This window comes from Lithobates pipiens, unplaced genomic scaffold (genome assembly GCF_037356315.1).
Source record: "Lithobates pipiens isolate NorthernLeopardFrog02 unplaced genomic scaffold, aLitPip1_a1.2 Scaffold_28, whole genome shotgun sequence".
NCBI classification, from domain to species: Eukaryota; Metazoa; Chordata; class Amphibia; order Anura; family Ranidae; genus Lithobates; species Lithobates pipiens.
Window position 1 is genome coordinate 77,875,889 of NW_027507789.1, and position 24,009 is coordinate 77,899,897.

Genomic DNA, 24,009 nt, shown 5'->3' on the forward strand with positions numbered 1-24,009 from the left:
ACGTCATCGCGCAAGTTTTCAGCGGACTGTCTGTTCATCGTGTGTGGTCAAGTCCGTTCATTCAAAATTTGGACGGACTGTCTGTCGGATTGTCTGACGAACTTAGTTTGGCAGACAATCCGCCCGTGTGTACGCGGCCTCAAAGGCACCAGGATTTCTTTGCTGTCTCAAGATGGGTTCTGGCGTGTTCAAGAAAGGCCGCAGTGGTGGTGGTGGTGGGGAAGGGTCGGGGCTTCTGGCGGTGGATGCAAAATCATTGAAGGAGGACATAAGTTCAAGAATGAACAACTTCGGGGGGACTGTGGTGGAGAATTTGAAATCCATATTGTTTTATCTCAAGGAGCTTCAAGAGAACCATTATGAGGACTTTCTAGTTAGATTACCATGCCCCATTAGATATATATATATATATATATATATATATATATATATGTGTGTGTATGTATATGTTTTTCGCAGATGAGATTTTAAAAATACTCCTTGTTTTCCTGGTTCTCAAAAGCTGTTGAATGTTTTAGGCCAGTTATAATTAAGTTATTCTTTCATTGTCATATCAGACTTGATGTCACCACTTGGTTGAGGGTCTTTTGACATGCTAATGTCGGAACTGACAGGGTTGGGGATCAAAGGAAGTTGCTTAACATATATAGACAAAAAGGCACCAGAAGTTTTTAGACCTGGGCATGGTAGGCAAACAGGCTTGAGGTACAATCATATTTTGAGGCAAATGAAACAATGAACATTTAGGAGGCTTCAGAGATAGCCAATGCTTATGTGAGCAACTCTAGACCAATGACAAGGTCCTGGGAACCTGGATTGGTGAGAACAGGGGCATAAGGGGGGGGGGGTGTATAAAAGATAGTACAGAGATCATATCTCAGGCTCTTCCTCTCGGTGTGTCCCCCCCTTGCAAGCATGGTACCTTAAGGGCAGTTTCTTGGCTTCTCGGCCTTTTGGCTAAGATCAAGAGTAGTATCTGTTCTTATCAGTTGCCAAAGGAGGCGCTGTTCCATCCCTATTCGAGAGGGTTTGGGCAGCGCTCTCCGATGGCGTAATTTGCATCCGGAAGGACGCTTTCGGTAGGGGCCACATCGTGCCACCCGACAGTAAACTGGGGGCCGATGCATGGTCGAGTCTGAGCCGTCTGGAAGGATGCTCCTGATGAGGATGGGTGCTGCCTGGTCTGATCCAGAGGGTCGGGTACCTGGCCTTCTGGCCTGGATTGGGGTAGTTCTAGCCCCGGACAGTTTTTCGGGAGGGAAAACCGGCTGCTCCCTATGTAGGGGGGGAGGAGCGGTTAGTACTTCCCGAATGTAATTAGGAAGGAGTGACGGGAGCGACGGTGGAGCCTGATGGTAAAGGGCTCTCACCAAGCTTCCTGATCTTCATGCCTTCCTGTCTGGGGTGGGGGCTGCTGTGGTCCGGACCGTGGGTCAGGGCGGTCTTGAAAGCCTACGGAGTATGTGCCCTGGAGTGGCAGTCCGGGGGTGCCTAAGAATCACTGTGAGTGAGGGTCACTTTGATTTTGGGCACCAAGGTCACTGCACCATAACACGCTTTTTTAGCACCTACCTCTTGGGCCGGGCCTTTTGGTTGGGACCAGAGGAATTTTTTATTCCTGGCCGGAGGGCCTGGTCTTTGTTTCACACAACGACCAACTTTTCTCTCTCCTCTCCACTATCCCTTCCCCACTTTTTATTTATTTTCAGTGTGTGTTTTGTCACGTCTTGTTTTGTCACTTTGCACGTTTGCTGTGATGAGTAGGGTCACAGGTTCTAGGGCCTTTCCTGAAAGTCTGGGGAGGGGGTGGACATGGCCTTTTGGCTTAGTTCGCCCTCTTCCTTAGGGTTGGGGTCTTCCTTCGGGGGAGCCTCACCTAGTATTTGGGTGGGTCTGTTTCGGCAGACCTTCCAAAGAACGGGGTCTGACTGGTTTCGGCCAGGAAGACCAAGTTTTAAGTGTCCTTGTCCCTTTCAGGAGCCTAATGCCCCGGGGGATTCAGGACAAGGTCCTCTGATTTTAGAGGACTTGTGTAACCGTCTGCACTTTTTTGTGTCACTCTTTATGTGTGTGCACATTTTTTATGCACCGGGTGAAGTTTTTTGGAGTGTGTTTTGCACGCCACAGGCTTTAAAAAAAAAAAAAAAAAAACTTAAGGGCAGTCTAGGTAATGTGTCTGTATTATCATTATGTTTCTTTTCTTTTCTGTAACATGTTCTACTGTAGGATTTTACCTTAATATATTATTAATCTATTGATAGCATGTGTATGACCATTATAGCAATATTTTGTATCATTGGTAACATCTTGGTTTAAGGTTGTATAATTTATGTTATAGTTGCTAACCTCAGATTAATACAAGTTTCTTTTATGTAAAATAGTATGTTTAAATAAATTAGATTGGTATCCTTTTCTTAAAGGTAAAGTTAATTTGGGGAAAATCCAATTGCCTCTCGGGGGATCAGGAAGGAATTTTTTCCCCTGCTTTAGCAAATTGGATCATGCTCTGCTGGTTTTTTTTGCCTTCCTCTGGATCAACTGTGGGTATAGAATTGGATATATGAGATTATATGATATTATTTTATTTATTTTTTTGTGGTTGAACTGGGTGGACTTGTGTCTTTTTTCAACCTGACTAACTATGTATGTACTTTAGGCTAGCAGGAGGAAAGTTCAAAACTAACCTTAGAAAGTATTTTTTCTGCCATCACTCTTCTATGTTTTATTTGGTTAAAGCTCAACTACGCTAAAATTTTGGGGAATATATATATATATATATATATATATATATATATATATATATATATATATAATTTGTTTTTTATTTATTTTTCCTAACCACCTGCTATCGGTTTAAAGAAAAAAATATACATCTGATCCGCAGTCTGGGTAATCCTGGTGGACGAACAGGTACATCTTTCCAGATTACGTGACATAACACTGTGGGGTGGCACAGTGGTGTAGTGGTTAGCACTCTCACTTAGCAGTAAAAAAGGTTGCTGGTTCAAATTCCAACCACAACACTACCTGCCTGGAGTTTGCATGTTCTCCCTGTGCCTGCATGGGCTTCCTCCAGGTACTCTGGTTACCTCCCACACTCCAAAGACATGCAGGTAGGGTAATTGGTTTCTGTCCATAATTGGCCCTAGTATATGAATGGGGACCTTGGATTGTGGGCTCCTTGAGGGTAGGGAGTGGACTGATGTGAGTGTGCAATGTACAGGGATAGGGACAATTGTAGACACTCACTGAGGTTGAACTGGATGGACTAGTGTCTTTATTCAACCTTACTAACTATGTAACTATGTTATGTAATCCCAATAGATGTATGTCTACCAGCCTGCGGATTGGATGTATATTTTTTTATATACGCCGATGCACAGGTGGTTAAAAAAATTAGATTTAAAGAAAAAGCCAAGCATTTAATCATTGCAGTGTGGGGGTAGCCCCACTGCAAGGGTTAAATAAATTTTTGTTTGGGGTTGAGCTAAAAAAAATGATATTTGTTGTTTGTACTGTTTGTTACCGGTGGTTATGTTAAATTTGCTTTTCATATATTTTTTCACAACTTGTGGCTATCCAATGTGGAATGAATGTGTGGTACATGCCGCTCCCACTGGATGGCACCAAGCAGCAGCACATATAAGGCCTTTATCAGCCTCTGTCCTCTATGCTTGAGGAAGGCGTGCGCCTGTTGCATACAGCATGCATGAGCTGAAACATCGTCGCATTGGTAGTGACGTCACCGCGATGGGTTTCTGTGTTCCACAGCTGACGAGAGCCAAGCCCCATTTTCAGCTCCATTAGACTGAACGTTGATATCCTGCTGGAGGGGACTCTATTCATTATTAATGGACGGATACATAACAGAGGAATTACCACGCTGGGTAGACGCCACTAATTGAGGATATCTTGTGCTGAACTCGTTTTTATCAGATGTAAATGGACAAATAAATTGGGGAACCTAATAAATCTGATTGATCCTGACCTGGAGGCGCTTTTCTCTGTTTGTTTTGCAAGTTGAAAAAGGACACGAGTACATCAAGTTCAACCAAGGAAAAAAATAAACATACAATCCCATATACACAAACCTATACCCACAGTTGATCCAGAGGAAGGCGAAAAACCCCAGCAAAGTATGCTCCAATTTGCTACAGCAGGTAAAAAATGTCCTTCCTGATCCCCCGAGAGGCAATCAGATTTTCCCTGGATCAACTTCACTTATGTTGGTACCCAGTTATATTGTGTACATTTAAGCCCTTGTACACACAGTCGGACATTCTGACGGAAAATGTCCGACCGGACCGTGTTGTCGGATAATCCGACTGTATGTGGGCTCCATCGGACTGTTTCAGAATATCCGACAGACAAAGTTTTAGAGCTTCACTATAAAACTTTCTGGCAACATGATCCGATCGGACTTTGTCCGATTGTGTGTAGAGAATTCCGATCAGACAAAGTGCCATGCATGCTCAGATCAAATTCCTAGACCAAAGCTATTGGCTACTAGCCTGAACGTAGTCCCGTCATAACGAAATAACGTCATCACGTTACGTACGATGGGATTTTCCGACAACTTTGTCCGACCGTGTGTATGCAACACCAGTTTCGGACAAAATCCGTCGGACAAAATCCGATGGATTTTGTTGTCAGAATGTCCGACCGTGTGTACAAGGGCTAAAAAAGAATCCAGGCCTTTTTCAAAGCAATCTATGGAGCTTACCAGAACCACCTCTGGAGGGAGTCTAAATTTCCTTTTTTTTTTCTTTGAAAAGCATTAACCACTGGCAGATGCAGACCCACCCATAGTACCCATAGTAAACATATGGCAGGTCTGCAAGCTGGTTGAGTCCAGCCGCCTTCACACAACAATTTTTTTAAAAAATATTTAAATCTTTTTTTTGTTGCATTAACAAAAAATTTAAACCCCAGCAGTGAGCTAATACCACCAAAAAAAAGCTCTTTATGTGGAAAAAGTTGTAAATTTATTTGGGTACTACATGACAGGAGCATGCAATTTTCAGTTCAAACTGCAGCACGCTAAATAGCAAAATATGGCCTAGTCAGGAAGTGGGGCTTAACCTACAGGTAGTCAAGTGGAACTTAAAGGAGTTGTGAACCCTTATGTTTTTTCACCTTCATGCATCCTAAACTTCTGTCAGTTACTGGCCCCTCAGCCCTACAAGAGTCTGGCTGCACTTAGAGTATGCTGTCCAGTTCTGGGCACCAGTCCTCAGGAACGATTTACTGGAAATGGAGAGAGTACAAAGAAGGGCAACAAAGCTAATAAAGGGTCTGGAGGATATTAGTTATGAGGAAAGGTTGCGAGCACTGAACTTATTCTCTCTGGAGAAGAGACGCTTGAGAGGGGATATGATTTCAATTTACAAATACCATACTGGTGACCCCACAATAGGGATAAAACTTTTTTGCAGAAGGGAGTTTAACAAGACTTGTGGCCACTCATTCAAATTAGAAGAAAAGAGGTTTAACCTTAAACTACACAGAGGGTTCTTTACTGTAAGAGTGGCAAGGATGTGCAATTCCCTTCCACAGGTGGTAGTCTTAGATAAGCATGGAAAAAAAGAAAAAAATTGCTGCGCTAATCTGTGAGAAAAAACAAAAAGAGCTGCTACATACAAATGTGACAAATATTCATGTGAAGAGAGAAGTAAAAATGTAGCGCTAGTGTCTAAAATAACGTGCTCATAATACACTATGAAAATAACCATCAGCTTGAATAAACTGGTCAGTGATTAAATATAAATCTAAAAATAAAAGTCCAAAAGTGTCCATCCAGATACTTGGTGGATCCGCCACAAACAAAAGATTCATAAAGGGGAGCAACCAACAGTTGAATGAACATCTGAAGGTAATGCCATCGGTAATATAATAACAATGGGTACTCTTACCAGAGCTGATGGACCTGCGTGTCAGCGACACCAGATCATAAGAGCATACAGGGATAAATGTATAAAGAGTATACAGGAACAATGTGACAGGTCACAGATGATCCTCCATCAATATGGACCAAGCTGTGATGTCCTCAGGAAACCGAATCTTCTCATGGTGGAATCCAGGAAGTGCAGGGACGGCCAGCAAATAGTATATCCCCAAAGAAAATCACCAGGCTCTTATGTTATTCTGAAGAAATCCACGTATGTTTCTCTGGCACAATAGTTCACAGCAGGAACGGTGTTGTGGCAACACCAACACCTAAGGCCCAAATTTCTGCAGAGTATATAGCGCAGGCCCCTACTTTCAAACATCCAACTTACAAATGACTCCTAGTTGCAAACGGAAGGAGGCAACAAGAAGTGAGATGAAATCTACCCCTAGGAAGGGAAATTCTCTCCTGTTAGGCCGCGTACACACGCGGGGACTGTTCGGCCAACTTTGTCCGCTGAACAGTGTTTCGGCGGACAGTCCGCCCGTGTGTGGGCTTTCAGCGGACAGTTTCAGCGAACAGTCCGCTGAACAAGGTTTTTCGGAAATTCCGAAAAACTGAACAGTCCCCTCGTGTGTAGGCTTGTTCGTCAAACTAAGTTCCGCGCATGCTCAGAAAGGATTTACACGCCGAAAGTTATAATGCAGTGTATAGGACGTCGTATTTTTCGTCCCGTCGTACGTGCCGTTCACGTCATCGCGCACGGTTTCAGCAAACTGTTCGTTCGTCGTGTGTGGCCATGTCCGTCCATGCTAATTTTGAGCGGACTGTTTGCTGAAACTGTTTGACGGACAAAGTTGGGCGAACAGTCCCCGCGTGTGTACGCGGCCTAAGAGTTAATATGGGAAAAGCGTATCTCCTCTCCACTGATGCTTTATCACCAATCCTTGTTTCACTAAAAACACCAAATTTTCAAAAAACATTTGTCACTGGGACAGAAAGTGAGGTGAAATCTTCTGAAGAGGTGCACAGACAGCAAAACAAATGTTACAAGGGTGATAACCCTTCCCTATGTTTTCCAAAAAGCTTAAAAATTGATTTTTTGGCTGGAGTTACACTTTAAAAATGTATCAGTTCAAAATTACAAATAGATTCTACTTAACAACAAACCTACAGTCCCTGTCTTGTTTGTTTACTGCTGTCCAGAATATATAGTGCCTGGGGGCCCTACACCTTTCCTTTTTTTAGTTTTGGTTCCCCTTAATATCCATACAAGACCCAAATGGCCTGGTAATGGATTGGGGGGTACCCATGCCGTTTGTCTCACTGATTTTCATCTATATTGCCGGGACCAGACATTACATTAAAGACGCAAGCAGTTTTAAATGACTTTTATTCCTTTAAAAATGTAATTTTGTGCAGGGACTCTTCTAAGCACGGGAAACATGTGCCACTTTACAGGCATACAATAGACACCCCCCAGGTATGATATTTAAAGGAATATTTCACTTTTTTTTTCACTTTAAGCATCATTAAAATCACTGCTCCTGAAAAAATGTCAGTTTTTAAAACTTTTTTTTGCATTGATCCATGTCCCCTGGGGCAGGACCCGGGTCCCCAAACCCTTTTTAGGACAATAACTTGCATATTATCCTTTAAAATGAGCACTTTTGATTTTGAACGTTCGAGTCCCATAAACTTTAACGGGGTTCTAAAGTTCACGCAAACTTTCGGTCCGTTCGCAGGTTCTGGTGTGAACCGAACCGGGGGGTCTTCGGCTCATCCCTAGAGAAAAATTAACAACAATGTCTCTCCTTGAAGAGGAAGCATGAAGTGCGTCATACCCGCTCTGAAGATGAAAAGCAGAGCGACTGCTGCCAGACACTACCGGATTGACGCCTTGTGTTCTCTTGTTCCTTGCAGAGGATGGTACTGCCGAACGGCATGACGCAGCTCTTAGTGGAGGAGGGCTATAGCTCTTACGCTGAACCCGTTTACGCTTACTGAAGCCCTGGAAGGAAGTCCCGCACGCTCGGTCAGTCACATCTCGTGATGACGATAACAGATCAGCTGATACCACTGCTTCAGACACTTACGGAATCAGAACATCTGGACAATGAAGAATGCAATCTTCCAAAGAAACTGTGGCATGTGAGGAACCAAGATCGTCAGACAGTCGATCAGCAGTACCCAAATGTAGATAAAGGTTAGCTGTTAACCATGCCATAGCTTCTGCACTAGCTTTATCCATTAATTGCTGCAAACGGGATCGTACGGCAAAAGAAGAAGCATTAGATGCCATAGTTAGGAAGAAGGATAGCTTGAGCTGCAGAGCTGTATTCTTCAGGTCTTCTTTCCAACTGTCAAAAGCCTGTTATAAACGGCTTTATTTAGATATCGAAATTTTGCGCCATTCCATGAGTGTGTGCAATTTTGAAGTGTGACATGTTACGTATCTATTTACTCTGTGTAACTTCATCTTTCACATTATGCAAAAAAATTGGGCTAACGTTAATGTTTTTTTTTTTTAAAGCATGAAACTGTCTTTTTTCCAAAAAAAAGTGTTCAAAAAATTGCTGCGCAAATACCATGCGAGATACAAAGTTACAACGACCACCGTTGTATTCTCTAGATTCTTTGTTAGAAAAATAATACATAATGTTTGGGGGTTCTATGTAATTTTCTAGTGAAAAAAAAAACCTATAAATTGCCCAAAAAAAATCTTCAAAATTGGTAGGCGTATGTTTTGCTGAGGTGTGAATGAAGGCTTATGTTACCTTTTCACTTATACTTTACTGTCACCAAATATCACAGTTATATGCCTTGTAGCGCTCTGAAGTATCTAGTGGTAATCAGAGTTCTATTTTTATTTTTTTTTCTTTCTTTTTTTTTTTTTAAGCACCCCCCCCATCGTAACATCACTTCCGCTGCACTTCGCCATTATCCCACAACGCCCTAGAACCCTCAGTACGCCCTTCCTATAACCAGCAACCACCGCGGCTCTCTATGACTGAGCGTATTTCATTTTCTGCCGCCTCTTTTTGTAGACTCGACCAATCACGTGTGACCGACAGGTCCCTAAACGAATCGGCGCTAAAACCGATTGGTGGCGGTGCCTATCGCCTTGTGGTAGGCGTGCCCAAGTGTCGCTGCTGGGAAAGGTTGTTAGTTTCAGTTTTGGGTAGAAGGCCGGTACACGGGAATCAAGATGGTGAGTGATGGCGTTTGTGTGTAGGGGTTTACGTTGCAATGTGACTGGGGGCTGTGGCGTATGGCTATTGGAGATAGCCCAGCATTGTTTAAGCTCAACATAAGGCGCACCATTCTATAGGTGTATGAAGTATTTCCAGGTCTGAATTCGTCTTTATGTTTTCAGATTTGGGGCTCACTCGTGGCATGTTTTTATTTTCTGCATGGAAGGTTTTTGCTGGCAGAACTCGACTTTTCTGTGTGAAATACGTGTGTAAAGTACTTTGCACGTATAAGCGACTCACGTTTTTGTATGTTGATGCAGCTCATTGATTAGTGCTGTTTAAATCCGTACAAAACTATCTGCATCCAAATGCAGTCGTTTTTCTGTTTGCGTGAATGAGCCCTAAATGCAATGGATTGCCTGCCCCAAGACCTAACGTGTCTGTTTAGCTCAATGAGAAAACAAAAATTGAAAAGAACTAGTCTCACGTGATGCTCCTGCTCTGTTCATGGATCTCCTGATTAAGGATGAGCTCAGGCATGTTCGCATGGACCACGTTTTAGAGCCCGCCAGGAAGTCGGCGCTGCACTAATCACAGGCAGACATTGTCCCGATGCGCGGCTGCTGAGATCGGGAAATGTCTCACTGCCTCTGATTAGCGCAGTGCTGTGCCAATTCTTGGCGGGCTCTGCACGTGGTCTGTGCGAACACGCCTGAGCTCATCCCTACTCCTGATTACATTAGTGGAATACTTCAGCTTTGAGGAGTCCTAACCCCATGTGATAGAGAGAAAGAGAGAGATATTTATTCTTTTGGGGGGCGGGGTACCTATTTTTGATAGGTACCCAGCTCTCACTTCTGCTTGCGCTGCCAAGGCAACAACTTCTCTCTCACTCCCTGCAATCTTTTGGGACCTGTGACACGTCCCAGAAGAATGCACAGCCATTCAGGACATGCTGCACGACTTGTGCAGTGTGCACCTGGCTGTGAATCCCCATGCTGTCACAGCTGGGTGACCACACCAGTGATACTGGGGAGAAGACCGAGGGTTCGGGTGGCCGCATCGCTGGACCGTGGGACAGGTGAGTGTGTGTTTATCAAAAGTCAGCTGCTGATTTTAACCCAGGGGTCTCAAACAAGCGGCCCTCCAGCTGTTGTAAAACTACAAGTTCCATGAGGCATTGCAAGGCTGACAGTTACAAGCATGACTCCCACAGGCAGAGGCATGATGTGACTTGTAGTTTCACAACAGCTGGAGGGCCGCCAGTTTGAGACCCCTGCTTTAACCACTTCAATACAGGGCATTTTCACCCCCTTCCCGCCCAAGCCAGTTTTCAGTGCTGTCACACTTTGACAATTGCACTGTCATACAGTACTGTACCAAAATGAATTTTTTTCCCCACAAATAGAGCTTTCTTTTGGTGGTAGTATTTAATCATCTCTGCTTTTTTTTTTTTTTTTGTTATTTTTTTGCTCTATAAGCAAAAGAAGAGCAACTATTTTGAAATTAAACAATTTTTTTTTTAACTTTTTGCTATAATATCCCAATAAAAAAAAAAAACCCTCAGTTTAGGCCGATTATGTATTCTATATATTATTGTGGTAAAAACAATCACAATAAGCATATATTTATTGTATATAGATATTTCTAGTTCTGGGACCATTGACAATTATAAAGTAATCGGTACTATACAAATGCATTGATTGCTGAATAAATGTCACTGGCAGCGAAGGAGTTAACACTAGGGGGGGTCATCATGGGGCTAACTGTGATACCTAGGGAGTGATTCTAACTGTAGGGGGAGGGGACACACAAGGGGAGACCGATCGTTGTTCCTCTGTACTGGGAACACATGATCGGTCTCCTCTCACCTGACAGGACGTGAATCTGTATGTTCACACACAGATCTACGGTCCTGCTTGGTTAACAGGCAATCGCGGGTGCCGGCGGACATGTTGGATGCAGGGCACGTGCATTGGCTCCCGAGTGACGTGGTGGGGGTGCGTACAACCCCCCCAGAAGGCTGGGAAGCCCAGGATGTCATGACGCCTGCCCAGGATGGGAGATCCCTCCTGCAGACGTCAGGACTGTGGGCAGGGTGCGAAGTGGTTGACTGCTTTCACACTGGGGCCTTAGTGGTTTACCGCTGTAGTGGTGCTTTTAACCCCCGCTAGCAGCTGAGGAAAGGGTTAAAAACCAACCACCACTGCCGAAGCGCTTTGCAGGCGCATCAGCAGTGGTGCCTATTGATTTCAATGGCAAGGGCGGTTTAGGAGCACCACCCTAAAGATTCTCCTTGCAGCACTTTTTTTCAAATTTTTTCCCTGTCCTGCAAGCGCACCGCCCCAATGTGAAGCACTCAGGCTTTCACACTGGAGCTGTAGAAGAGGCAGTTTACAGGCGCTGTTCGGGTTTTTAGCGCAAAAACGCCTATAAAATGCCTCAGTGTGAAAGTAGCCTTAACACAAAAATGAGTGGAACTCCACTTTGAAGAATAAGTTCACCTTTGTTCCTTTTTCCTCTAAATTCCTGCTCGCCTATGTACCAATATAGCATTCATGTACTACTTTTACAAAAATATAAATTTTTCATTCATAGTACTATAGAGTTTGTATCTAATTTTTATTTTCTTCTGCTTTTATTTAGTCTATTATGACCTATAATGGAGGGGCCGTCATGGCCATGAGAGGAAAAAACTGTGTTGCTATAGCTGCTGATAAACGCTTTGGAATTCAAGCTCAGATGGTGACAACAGATTTTCAGAAGATCTTTCCCATGGGGGATCGATTGTATATTGGACTGGCTGGCTTGGCAACTGATGTGCAGACAGTGTAAGGGTTTTGCTGGTAACTGAAAAGATATTTTAGATATCATAATAGAACATTCTTTAGTCTAACATTTTAATATATTACCTGTTTCAAATTAGCATTGCCCACAATCACACAAATGAGATCCCTCAAGGGCCAGGTCACTGACCAGTGATGTATGTGTGTGGTGCTTGAAAAATGATTTAATGCGACTTTCATTATATATGGTCAGTATGGAGACCTGCCTAGATAATCCATTCAAATTATGCCCTACTAGATGGGCTGTCTTGTAAATCTAAATGAGATGACCCAATTTTTAAGGTGTGTGCTTAAAGCAGTATCGCACCCAAAAACAAAGATTATATTGCAGCTTACCAATTTATAGATGTGATGGTTGCATTAGTTTGCATATTTTTTAGGATATTTTTTTTCTATTTTGTATATTCTATTTATATGTGGTGATTTGGCCAGTAAGTTGTTTCTCTTATATTCACCGACCGACACAGCTCCTCTCTTAGCCATTGGGTTGTTAGTCTTATCACTAGGAGAATACTAGGCATTAGTTGTAACAACACTCAGAACTCTTAGTTCCGCCCAGGGGGGCAGTCCCTTGGGCTACAACCCTCTACCCTGCCATGCAGTCATCAGTTTTATTTTGCTTAGTGAAGAAGGACCTAGGAACCCTGTGGGCCCATCGGTCCATGCTTTTTTTTTTATTTATTTATTTTTTTAATGCAGAAGCTTGTCTTTTTGCGCAAGATGACTGATTCTGTGATCTGCTATCAACAGCCGGCTGGATACCCTTATCTCCCCAGTCCAGCCATCGAGCGTGTGCAGGCCGCAGCTACTCGCTCGGCAGGCCACGACGCAACCTCAGCTCCAGAGGTGGTCGGTGAGCTTTTATGCTCCGGGGCCCACATATGGCTGGGCTACTAATATCTGCATCACAGTGGGCTGAGGCCAGCAGCCACCCTGTACTGATCAGTGAGTGGTTCTGCAATGGAATGTCTCCCAGCTCTTCAGGACTGGTAAGTACAGCTCTCCCTGCCTTGGTGGGGCTGGGCATTCCCTGGGAGGTCGATTCAAGGGTCCCTCACCTCCCTCTTATCTCCCTGTCCCTATCTTCCCCCCCCCCCCCCCTCCACTGGGGGGATGGTGTATGTGTGCATATACAGGGGCTCTCTCTGGTGGGCTCTCACCTGGGATGGGGGGGGGGGCTGGCTCTAGTGGTGTCCTGGGTCCTGTGTGTTGTGCCCCTGGAAGGTGCCTGTGAGGTTCTGCTGTTGTCTGGTGTGGCGCTGTGTTCTCTGCCATCGTTTTTCTTTCTGTACCTCATGGAGCTGCTGGGGGCCATTTTAGGTGTTTTGGCGAGGGCAGCATGCTTTCTTGGGCTTCAGTGGCCATTTTCCCAGTGATCTCCTATACAGGACACTGGCGCCATTTTCTGGAAGCCTAAACATGTTTTTAGTGTTCTCCTGCAACAGCATGACTCATGTGCTCTCACAGCCATTTTCCGTGTTTTTCTTTTTTGTAGTGGACGCTGGGTGGCCATTTTCTTGAAGCCTGAGCACATTTCTAGAGTGGTTTGGTGCTATTTCTGGCGGCTGCCACCGACACAGCTTTGGTTTCCTCTGCACTTGGGAGCACTCAGGGACTACAGGCACTACTTGTGGGATAGTGCAGAACTCCTCAGGGTGGTGAGTCCGGCGGGAAAGAGCTCCTCAGCCAGTGACGGCAGGGAGGGTGGGACTGTCACTGTCCTAAGTCCCCTTTAGGTGGCAGACATGGTATGGTCAGCATGGCTTCAGAAACTGGTGTTTCTTCCCTTGAAATCCAGGCAATTGCAACCGGGTCACCTGCGGACTGCGCTGTGCCCTTGGACATCCTCACGGCGGGCCTCAATTAGTTCGTTGCCAAGATGGAGACAGTGCGTGGGAAGAAAGATGCACTAAAGTGGCCCCCCAGTCATCTGGGGAGAGCTCTAACGCAGACTCTGCCCTGCTGTGGCTGGTGATCCTGCTCTGTCTTGTCAGATGACGCTGACCAGGACCGTTCGGGCAGTGAGGGTGAGTCCCTGTCCGGGCACGAAAAAGCACTGGTTGGAGCACTTATCACAGCTGTGCATGATACCCTGAAGATTCAGGAGCCAGCGGATCCCTCTGCTGATGTACCGGTCCCTTTTGGGTCCCGCAAGCCTGCACGTTCACCTAAGGTGTTCCCGTATCTGACTTATTTTGATAAGTTAATTTACAAGGAATGGGGTCGCCCACAATGGACCAATTCGGTCCCCAAATACATGGCAGTGCGTTACCCATTTGAGATGAGCCTTCTCAAGAAATGGTCGGCTCCTCCAGTCGTGGACCCCCCCAGTAAACAGGTTAAATAAAGTGACCACGATCCCGGTTGAGGGGACTCCTGCAGTCAAGTATCCCACGGACAGGAAGGCTGAGACAGTGGCTCGTTCCCTGTTTATGGTTGCGGGGTCAGCCGTGCGACCAGTACTGTCATCCGCACTTGTGTCGCAGATACTGACTGAGTGGGCAAAACGTTTGCACCGCAAGAGCAGCAGGCTTCTCCTGTCTGCATGGAACTAGCAGACCAACTAGTGCAAGGCCTTAAGTACGTCTGTGACGCGGCCCTGGATACTCTTCCTCTTTTGTCCAGGGCTTCAGTGTCAGCTGTGGTGCTGAGGCACCTGATTTGGCTAAAATGCTGGTCTGCTGACCAGGTATCCAAAAAAGCGCTGACGGATCTTCCCTTACTTGGCGACCGGCTCTTTGGAGCCTCTTTGGATGACATTATTAAAAATTCCACCGGTGGTAAGAGTACCTTACTCCCACAGGTCAGGAAGGCTAAGAGCCACACCGTAGGCAATGGCCCTCTTTTTTTCCGCTGACAAACTGCTTTTTCGTCAGCCCGGAGCTTCGGCAAAATGCCCCCAGCCCGACAGGACGACCATGGATGGCCAAAAAACGTCCCTGGAACCGCAAGCCTGTGAATAAAAGTGCTACCGCATGAAGGTTTGCCCCCACCCATGTCTCGGGTGGATGGTCGCCTTCGGGAGTTTGCAGCCCGGTGGTCCTCCCGGTTATCCGACCAATGGGTCTGCAATCTGATTTCCACAGGCTACAAAATTGTTTGGTGGCCAAGAGAGAAACTGATTCTTCCCCTCCCAGCATACTTGTATCCCCGGCTTGCTGGGGGGCCCTCTTGGGGGCAGTAAGGGACTTGCTGAATCGCAGGGCTATTGTACTGGTTCCGGATTCGGACCGCTTCCAGGGATTCTACTCAAATCTGTTTGTGGTTCCCAAGAGGGAAGGGGTACGTCCAATCTTGGACCAAAAAGCCCTCAGTCACTTTGTAAAAGTGCAGAGGTTCAGAATGGAATCAGTTCGCTCAGTAATTGCTGCACTCCATCAAGGGGACGCCCTGGCGTCCTTGGACATCAGGATGCGTACCTGCACATACCCATTTGCCTTCGGCATCAAAAAAATTCTGCGGTTTGCAGTCGGGGAAGCCCACTACCAGTTTGTGGCACTTCCTTTTGGTCCGGCATCAGCCCCCCCGAGTCTTTACCAAGGTATTGGCTCCAGTTTTGGCGTTGCTGTGGCAACGTGTGATCGCTATCATGGGATACCTAGACGATCTCCTGAGGGCATCTTCCGCCTCAGAATAAGGCTGTATTCAAATCTATGCATTTTTAGTGCTTTTTGCATTTTGCAGATTTGCACTACAGTCCATTTAACATGGTTTCCTATGGAACACATTCTGTAGTGCAAAAAGCACTAAAATTGCATAGGTGTGAATCCAGCCTTAGAGGAGGATGTGGTGATCACCATATGGACACTGCAACAATTTGGTTGGCTGTTGAACCTAAAGAAGTCGGTGATCGTACCGACCCAGTGTCTGGAGTACCTAGACTTGCTGCTGGACTCCAGGCAAGCAAGAGTTTCTCCCTTCGGACAAACTTCAGTCGGCTCAGGGCCTCTGGTAGACGGATGAATCCAATCTGCTTGAATTGAGTGCGATCAGGCTGTGCCTCTCCACATGGTCGATGAGACTGCAAGGGTGTCCGATCAGGATCCAGTCGGACAACGCCACTGTGGTGCCATACGTCAATCACCAAGGAGGCACAAGAAGCTAAGCCGCTGCACAAGAGGTTGCTCACATACTTCGGTGGGCAGAGCGACATGTACCGGCCCTGTCGGCTATTTACATCCCGGGAGTGGAGAACTGGCAGGCGGACTAAGTCGACAGATGCTGGACCCAGGAGAATGGGCGTTGCATCCAGAGACATTTGGGTTACTGTGCCTGAAATGGGGCACACCAGACGTGGATCTGCTGGCCTCCCGTCTCAATTGGAAGGTGCCAAGATTCGTGCCCAGGTCAAGAGATCTGGGTGGCTCCGTGGGTTTAGTACCAGCTGATATACGCCTTTCCTCCACTGAAACTGTCACCACGTCTGCTTCGCAGAGTGGAACCCGAGGAGATCCCAGTGATTCTGGTTTCCCCAGATTGGCCTCGGCGTCATTGGTACACAGACCTGGTGCGTCTGGTGGCAGACGCTCCCTGGCGACTGCCGTTGCGAGAGGACCTTCTGTCTGGAGGTGCGAATTTATTTTTTTCCTCCCATCCTGCTTTACCATCCCTGACTTGAACTGCATGGCTATTGAGAGCCAGGTGTTGAGGAACCGGTGTCTGTCGGACTCGGTGAGCCCAACTATGTTAAGAGCACGAAAATCTTCCTCCCGGAAGATATACCATTGTACCTGGAAGGCCTACATCTACATCTCCATGTGTGAGGAGAAAGGAAGGCATCCGCGCTCCTTTTCTATATCCAGGATCCTGCTGCTCCTTCAGCAAGGAGTAGACCACAAATTGGTGTTAAGCACCATCAAGGGGCAAATTTCAGCCTTGGCTGATATATCTATACATCTTATTAGTCGCCTTATCTGGTTATCCACAAGGATAAGGTGGTGTTGCGTCCGCAACTGTCTTTTCTACCAAAAGTGGTCTTGGCTTTTCATATCAATGAGGACATTTGTATTACCATCTGTGTCCTAAGCTGAAACACCCTAAGGAGGTGGCCCTTCACGCTCTGGATGTGGTTTGGGCTCTGAAGGTGTATTTATTTGCCATGGCTCCCTTTTTGGAAGTCGGACTCACTGTTTGTTTCGGTGGCTGGTCCAAAGAAGGGCATGGCGGTCTTGTCGGCCACCATTTCCAGGTGGATCAGACAGATTGTGGTACAAGCCTAAGCCTTGAAGGGGCAGGTGCTCCCCTTTCCATTCACGGTCCACTCCACAAGGACAATCGGACCGTCTTGGGCTTTCCGACACCAAGCGTCTGTCTCTCAGGTGTGTAAAGCGGCGACTTGGTCGTATGTCCACACGTTTACCAAGTTATACAAGGTAGACTTCAGTGAATCGGCTGATGCCTGTTTTGGCCGCAAAGTTTTGCAGGCGGCTGTATAGTTGCAGTTGCATAAACAATATATATTTCATGTTTTTCGATAAAAATACAGTACTGTTATGTTAATGCACTGTTGCATTACTTCTGCAGTTTTGGTGCGGTTTTGGGTAATCACTTTTTCTCCAGTCATCTTCCAGGACGGCAGGCCTGAGAGATGACTGGTCCACCTGACAGGAAACACAATCAACAACAAATTTAAAAGTCCTCACCCCTCCCTCAGACCCTCAGTTCTTGATTGTGTTTCCCACAGGATGGCAGCGAAACCAAGTTTCTTTTTCATTTTTTGTTGTGGGGTCTGGGACCCCGTTTTTTCCTTGTGAGGTTTATCTTGCTGGGACTTAGCAGACAGGGTCTGTGATGCTCCCTTGTAACCCCCAGGGAATACTTGGGGGAGATAGCCCTCACTCAAGGCCTCTTTTGGGAGCCTTGTTACAGCCTCAGGGGACAAGGGAGTTGTCCCAGAAGTGCTATTCCCCTTTCATGCCTTTTTGCCTACCTTGAACAGGGTTCGTTGGTGGAGTGAGGTGAGCTGCTTTCTTCCGGAGTGCGGAACGCGGATGGCGTGCGTTCCAGCACTACGGCGCATGTCCGGAAGTTCAAAGGCGTCACTTCCGGGTATCGAGTTCCGGAAGCCTGGTGGTTCTGGGGCGGCTGGACGCACCGGCGTGCGTTCCAGCCTCATGGCGCAGGACCAGAAGAGGCCGTACGTCATTTCCGGACGACGGACCTCCTAAAGATGGCGCCGATCGGCGCGCTATTTAAACAGAGCGGGTGCGGCGTGAAGCGCCCAGTCTTCTTTTCTGGTGAAACGCTTTTGTGTTGGCAGCATCTATAAGACAAACAAGGGGACGCTCAAGATTGCACCTTGGTCCAGCGATCCTGCAGGGCAGTAAATCGCCATGGAAGTGGAAGGTCCGTCTGAGCAGACAGCCGTTGAGGTCGCCACAGGGGGTGAGTGATCCAGCTGTGTTTAGGGGCAGGGTACTCTGGGGAGACCTCCTGTGCCCCTTTAGGACATGTGTAGCTAATTGTCTATTTGTTTTTGACTATTCCCAGGGACCGAAGGCTCTGCCCAGGGGTCAGCTGCTAGGTCTAAGGGAAAGGCTACTTCAAAGTCCAGGCGTTGTGGGTATTGTAATTCTAAGTTAGCACAAGACCACACCAAACCTTTCTGCGATAGATGTATCATTAAACTCGCAGGCAAGGAGACCGCCCAGGTCGTGAAGGAATGTAGGGCCTTACAAGCAGAAATGTTGGCCACCCTTCAATCTTTTCAATCTACCCTAGTGAAGGGTTTGGAGGAGGGACCATCAGAGAGAGAGACTCCTCAGTTACAAGAGAATTTTTCCACATCTTATGCGGAAAGTTCCCAGGGCCAAGTCTCCCTATTGTCTGAGGTGGAGGAAGGTCAGGTCCCAGATTTTAGTTCTGGGGAGGAAGATTCAGACCAAGATAGCCAGGGGGAGGCTAAACTTGGGGGACTTTTGTTCTCGAGTGAGGACATGGAAGGCTTATTAAAAGCCATTTACACCTCAGAAGATATCCAGGTTCCCTCTGCTCAAGTCTCAGCACAGGACAGAGTATATAGAGGTCTAGGAAGGTTGCAGACTAGAACCTTTCCCATCCACCAGTCTCTGAAGGAGATAATCCTCAGAGAATGGAAGGAACCTGAACGCAAGCTTCTCAAACTGAAAGCTTGGAAAAGAAGGTGTCCCTTTAAAGATGAGGAGGAGGAGAAATTTCTTAAAACTCCTCGCTTGGATGCAGCCTTAGCGCAGGTATCTAAGAGGTCCGATTTATCCTTTGAAGATTCTGGCAATATCCAGGATCAGATGGATAGAAAGTCGGAGACTTTACTCAAAAGAGCCTGGGAGGCGAATGCGGCAGCAATGGCGCCGGTTCTAGCTTCCGCCTGTGTAGCCAGGAATGCAGACACCTGGCTTGGCAAATTAATGGATCACGTTTCCCGCAGTAGGGAGACTAAAGAAATCGTAGACTCGCTGGAGGTAATCAGTCGAGCGGTAGCATATGTGGCAGATGCAGCGGTGGAGACTGTTAGGACCACAGCTAAGGCAGCAGCACTTTTGAACTCCGCCAGGAGGGCCCTATGGGTAAAGACCTGGGATGGAGATTTTACTTCCAAGTCTCGCTTATGCGGCATTCCCTTTGAGGGTTCCCTGCTGTTTGGCTCAGGCCTAGATCAGGTTTTGTCCCGATCTACTGAAAAGGGAAAGAAGTTCCCGGTGATGCCCAAGAGGGAAAGGGGTAAGAAATTTTTTCGAGGCCCCTACTCAAAGACCCATCATAAGGGGAAAGCTGAACAGAGGAAGAAGTGGAACTTGGGAAAAGGAAAAGAAAAAAGTACAATTCTTTTCTCCAGTTCCGGAGCCTCTCAGAAAGAAGGCAAATGACACCACCGTAAAGGTAGGCGCAAGACTCGGCGACTTCCTTCCCCAGTGGGAAAGGATTACGCAGAGTCCATATATTTTAAATCTCTTAGAAGTGGGGTACAGACTGGAATTTCAGAGTCATCCCCCACAGGAGTTTCTGATTACTTTTCCTCCCAGGGACCCAACCAAGGCAAAAGGGTTACTGAGAAATCTAAAGGAGCTAGCAGAGCAAGGGGTTATTGCTCCAGTACCAACCAGTCAGCTAGCCCAGGGTTTTTACTCGCACGTATTTGTGGTTCCAAAACCCTCAGGCAAGTTTCGGTTGATAATAAATTTGAGAAGACTCAACCGTTACTTACTTCACAAGAAGTTCAGGATGGAGAGTATTTACTCAGTAAGAAAACATCTTCAGAGAGGAGTCCTTATGGTCACCCTGGACCTAAAAGACGCTTATCTACACGTACCCATTGCTCCCGAACACCAGAAGTACCTACGCTTCGCAGTTTGCATACAGCAGAAGGTACAACACTGGCAGTTCAGAGCTCTTCCCTTTGGGCTGGCGGCAAGTCCAAGGGTATTCACAAAGGTGATGGCCGAAGTAGTAGCATATCTACATCTGCAAGGGATAGGGTTAATACCCTACCTGGACGACTTGCTGATCTACAGTGTGGATCAGAGGCAAGCAGTAATGGACAGAGACATCGTGTTAGAAACTCTGGAGACCTTGGGCTGGATGGTCAGTCGGGAGAAGTCCTCACTGACTCCATCTCAGTCCAAACTATACCTAGGCTACCTGTTAGACTCGCAGGCACAGAAGGTATTCTTACCAACAGAGAAGGTAACTAAGGTCCAGAATGTGGTTGTCACCCTTCTCGAAAGAGGAGAAGCCTCTCTGAGATATATAATGAGACTGGGTCTCATGACGGCCTGCATTCCGGCAGTAACCTGGGCACAACTCCATTCTCGGGAGCTTCAGACTTTCCTACTTGCCTCATGGGGAGGAAAAAGAGAAACATTATAGAACAGAGTACCCATCACAGAGGAGGTATCTCGTTCTCTGCGGTGGTGGCTCGACCCACAGAATTTGTTGAATGGTCGCCCCTGGTCTCAGGTAAACCCTTTGGTCTTAACCACGGACGCCAGCGCTTGGGGTTGGGGGGCTCATCTGGGAGACCGATATACCCAGGGGCCCTGGAACCACAGCCAAGCCAGGGAATCTTCCAATTTCAGGGAGCTTCTGGCAGTAGGCAAAGCCTTAGACTATTTCCGAGAGGAGCTGCAGGACAGAGAGGTTCAGGTCCTCTCAGACAACCTGGTCACGGTGGCATACCTAAACCACCAAGGGGGGACAAGGTCGGACAAACTAAGACGGTTAGCACAGCAGATCCTTGTGAAAGCAGAAAGGAAGGTCCTTTCACTGTCAGTGATTCATATAAAAGGCTCACTCAATCTGCAAGCAGATTTTCTAAGCAGACAGCCCATCCTTCAGGGGGAATGGGGATTGAGCAAAAATCTTCTTCCTGGTGTGCAGACATTTTGGCAAGCCAGAAATAGATTTGTTCGCTTCCCGGGGGAATGCGAAGATACTCAGGTTTTTCTCCCTTTACAAGGATCAAGAAGCAGAAGGGATAGACGCTCTTGTACAAGTGTGGGATTTCAGGCTGGCTTATGCCTTTCCCCCATTGGTACTCCTTCCCAGAGTCCTACAGAAATTAACCTACTCAAGGACAGACCTGATACTGATAGCACCCTGGTGGCCCAAGAGAGTTTGGTTTCCCACCATTCAGAGTCTCTCGATAGCTCCCCCGCTGCGTCTGCCGGTGCAACGAGACCTACTCAGTCAGGGTCCAATCTTTCACCCCCGACCCGGGTCGTCTCTCTCTGACAGCATGGCTATTGAGAGGGAAATACTCCGCGACAGGGGCTGTTCGGAAAGAGTGATAGATGCTCTTCTCCTCAGTAGGAAAGGCGTCACCAGAAAAATTTATGCAAAGGTCTGGAAAGTCTTCTCCCACTGGCTGCAGTCTAAGGAGGGGGCTCTCCAGATGATACCTACCATCCTAGACTTCCTTCAAGAGGGGGTGGACCAGGGTTTGGCAGTTAGCACCCTAAGGGTCCAGGTGGCAGCCCTGTCCGTGTTTTTTGATAGGAAGCTAGGACAGGAGCCGCTGATAAAAAGATTTTTGTCGGCCAGGGAAAGGGTAGTTCCAGTTAGGTCAGTCAGTTGCCCTCCATAGGACCTGTCCCTGGTATTAGATGCCCTAACAAGGGGGCCTTTTGAGCCGGTGGCTCAAATTTCTGTTAAACTCTTATCATTTAAGTTGGCCTTCCTCCTGAGTATCACTACGGCCAGAAGGGTGGGTGATATACAGGCTCTTTCAATTAAAGAGCCGTTTTTGCGCATCCTAGAGGATAGGGTAATCCTCACTCAGGATCCTCTTTATTTGCCAAAGATAGCTTCATTATTTCACAGAACACAGGAGATTATTCTCCCGTCCTTTTGCCAGAATCCCAAGAATAAGGAAGAGGAAAGATTCCATTTCTTAGATGTCAGGCATTGTCTCCTAGTCTATTTAGAAAGGGTGAGAGACTTTAGGAGATCCAGTCATTTATTGATCACCTTCTCAGGGAAGAGAAAGGGTCTACAAGCATCTAAAACAACGATAGCTAGATGGGTTAGACAAACCATATCTATCGCTTATAGGCAGGCAGGTAAACCAGTACCAATCCGCCTTAAGGCGCATTCAACCAGATCCCTGGCGACCTCCTGGGCAGAAAGGGCAGGCGCCTCAATCGACCAGATCTGCAGAGCAGCAACATGGACGAGCCATAGAACTTTTCTGAGGCACTACAGAGTGGAGCTGTTGTCCCCTCAGGATTTGGCATTTGGCAGGAAGGTCCTACAAGCGGTTGTCCCGCCCTAAAGGTAGGCCTGAACTTCTTGCTTATCCTCTCAGGTGTGCCGTCCTGGAAGATGCCTGGAGAAAATGACCAGTTACACTTACCGGTAACGTCTTTTCTAGGAAATCTTCCAGGACGGCAGGCCTACTTCCCTACCCTTGTTTTATTGGTGTGGTATATTGAGTCCTCACAGAATGTTCCCTCTGACACTGGTGTGGGATTTTCTTTACCATAACTGAGGGTCTGAGGGAGGGGTGGGGACTTTTAAATTTGTTGTTGATTGTGTTTCCTGTCAGGTGGACCAGTCATCTCTCAGGCCTGCCGTCCTGGAAGATTTCCTAGATAAGACGTTACCGGTAAGTGTAACTGGTCATTTTTTTTTTTTTTTTTTTTTTTTGTGGGCAAGGTTTCACTAGTTCCCACCATGGTGGTTGAAGTTTTTATGCTGTTTTTCCCACCCCTCATTTGGCACTGCTTGGGGACGTCCCAATGGCTAAGAGAGGAGCTGTGTTTCTGTCGGTGAATATAAGAGAAAATATGATTTTTATTTTTTTTATTTTTTTTTGTACTCCCCGTAAAATCCCTTTCTCTGTAATTCACCGACCGACACAGCACCCACCCCTCTTTTTATCTTTAAGTTTTATACTGCTTGTTGACGTACTGATGACTGCATGGCAGGGTGGAGGGTTGTAGCCCAAGGGACCGCCCCCCGGGTCAGAGTTCTGAGTGTTGTTACAACTAATGCCTAGTATTCTCCTAGTGATAAAGTTAATCCAATGGCTGAGAGGAGCTGTCGGTCGGTGAATTACAGAGAAAAGGATTTTACGGTGAGTACAAAAAATCTTTTTTTTTTTTAACAGAAAATCCCTCTTCCAGTTACAGGAATGAGACAGGCCATTTAACACTATCAGGGGTGTTTACAATACTCAATTTCTTTTTACATAAATAAAATCTATCCCAGGAGGGGAAATAAAAAGTTTGCTGTAACCAACTATAAAATATTAGCTGGAGTTCAGATTCAGTTTGGTATAATACTCTCTCCAAACCCCACACCCCCCCAGACTTACAATGCTGCAGAGGATTGTCTGTATACTGCTGAAGATATGTTACTGACCAGATCATCTGGAGAAAATTTGAGATGGAAAAAGCCTTAAAGCGGTTCTGCACCTTAAAAAAAATAAAATCTTAAAAGCCAGCAGCTACAAATATTGCAGATGCTGACTTTTAATAAATTCACACTTACCTGTCCCAGGGTCCAGTGATGTCGGCGGCAGATGACGAGTCTCTCTGCTGCCCCCGCCGCCATCCTCTGTCAGGGAATCGGGAAGTGAAGCGTTGCGGCTTCACTGCCCGGTTCC

The 24,009-nt window shown here is 46.6% G+C and overlaps 1 protein-coding gene and 1 pseudogene across 3 annotated transcripts in view; both read left to right on the forward strand.

The window, feature by feature from the left end:
* Positions 1 to 937: 937 nt before the first annotated feature.
* On the forward strand, positions 938 to 1,042 carry LOC143937551 (U2 spliceosomal RNA; annotated as a pseudogene).
* Positions 1,043 to 8,891: 7,849 nt separating this feature from the next.
* PSMB3 (proteasome 20S subunit beta 3) overlaps positions 8,892 to 24,009 on the forward strand; it is a 98,882-nt gene continuing 83,764 nt past the window's right edge. The window contains exons 1-2 of one of the 3 annotated variants that reach the window (XM_077459424.1): positions 8,892 to 9,098; positions 11,728 to 11,912. In XM_077459424.1, coding sequence (XP_077315550.1) covers positions 9,096 to 9,098; positions 11,728 to 11,912 — 188 coding nt within the window. In that variant the 5' untranslated portion in view covers positions 8,892 to 9,095. The remainder of the gene's footprint in view (positions 9,099 to 11,727; positions 11,913 to 24,009) is intronic. The other 2 variants (XM_077459422.1, XM_077459423.1) reach the window with 2 other exon arrangements.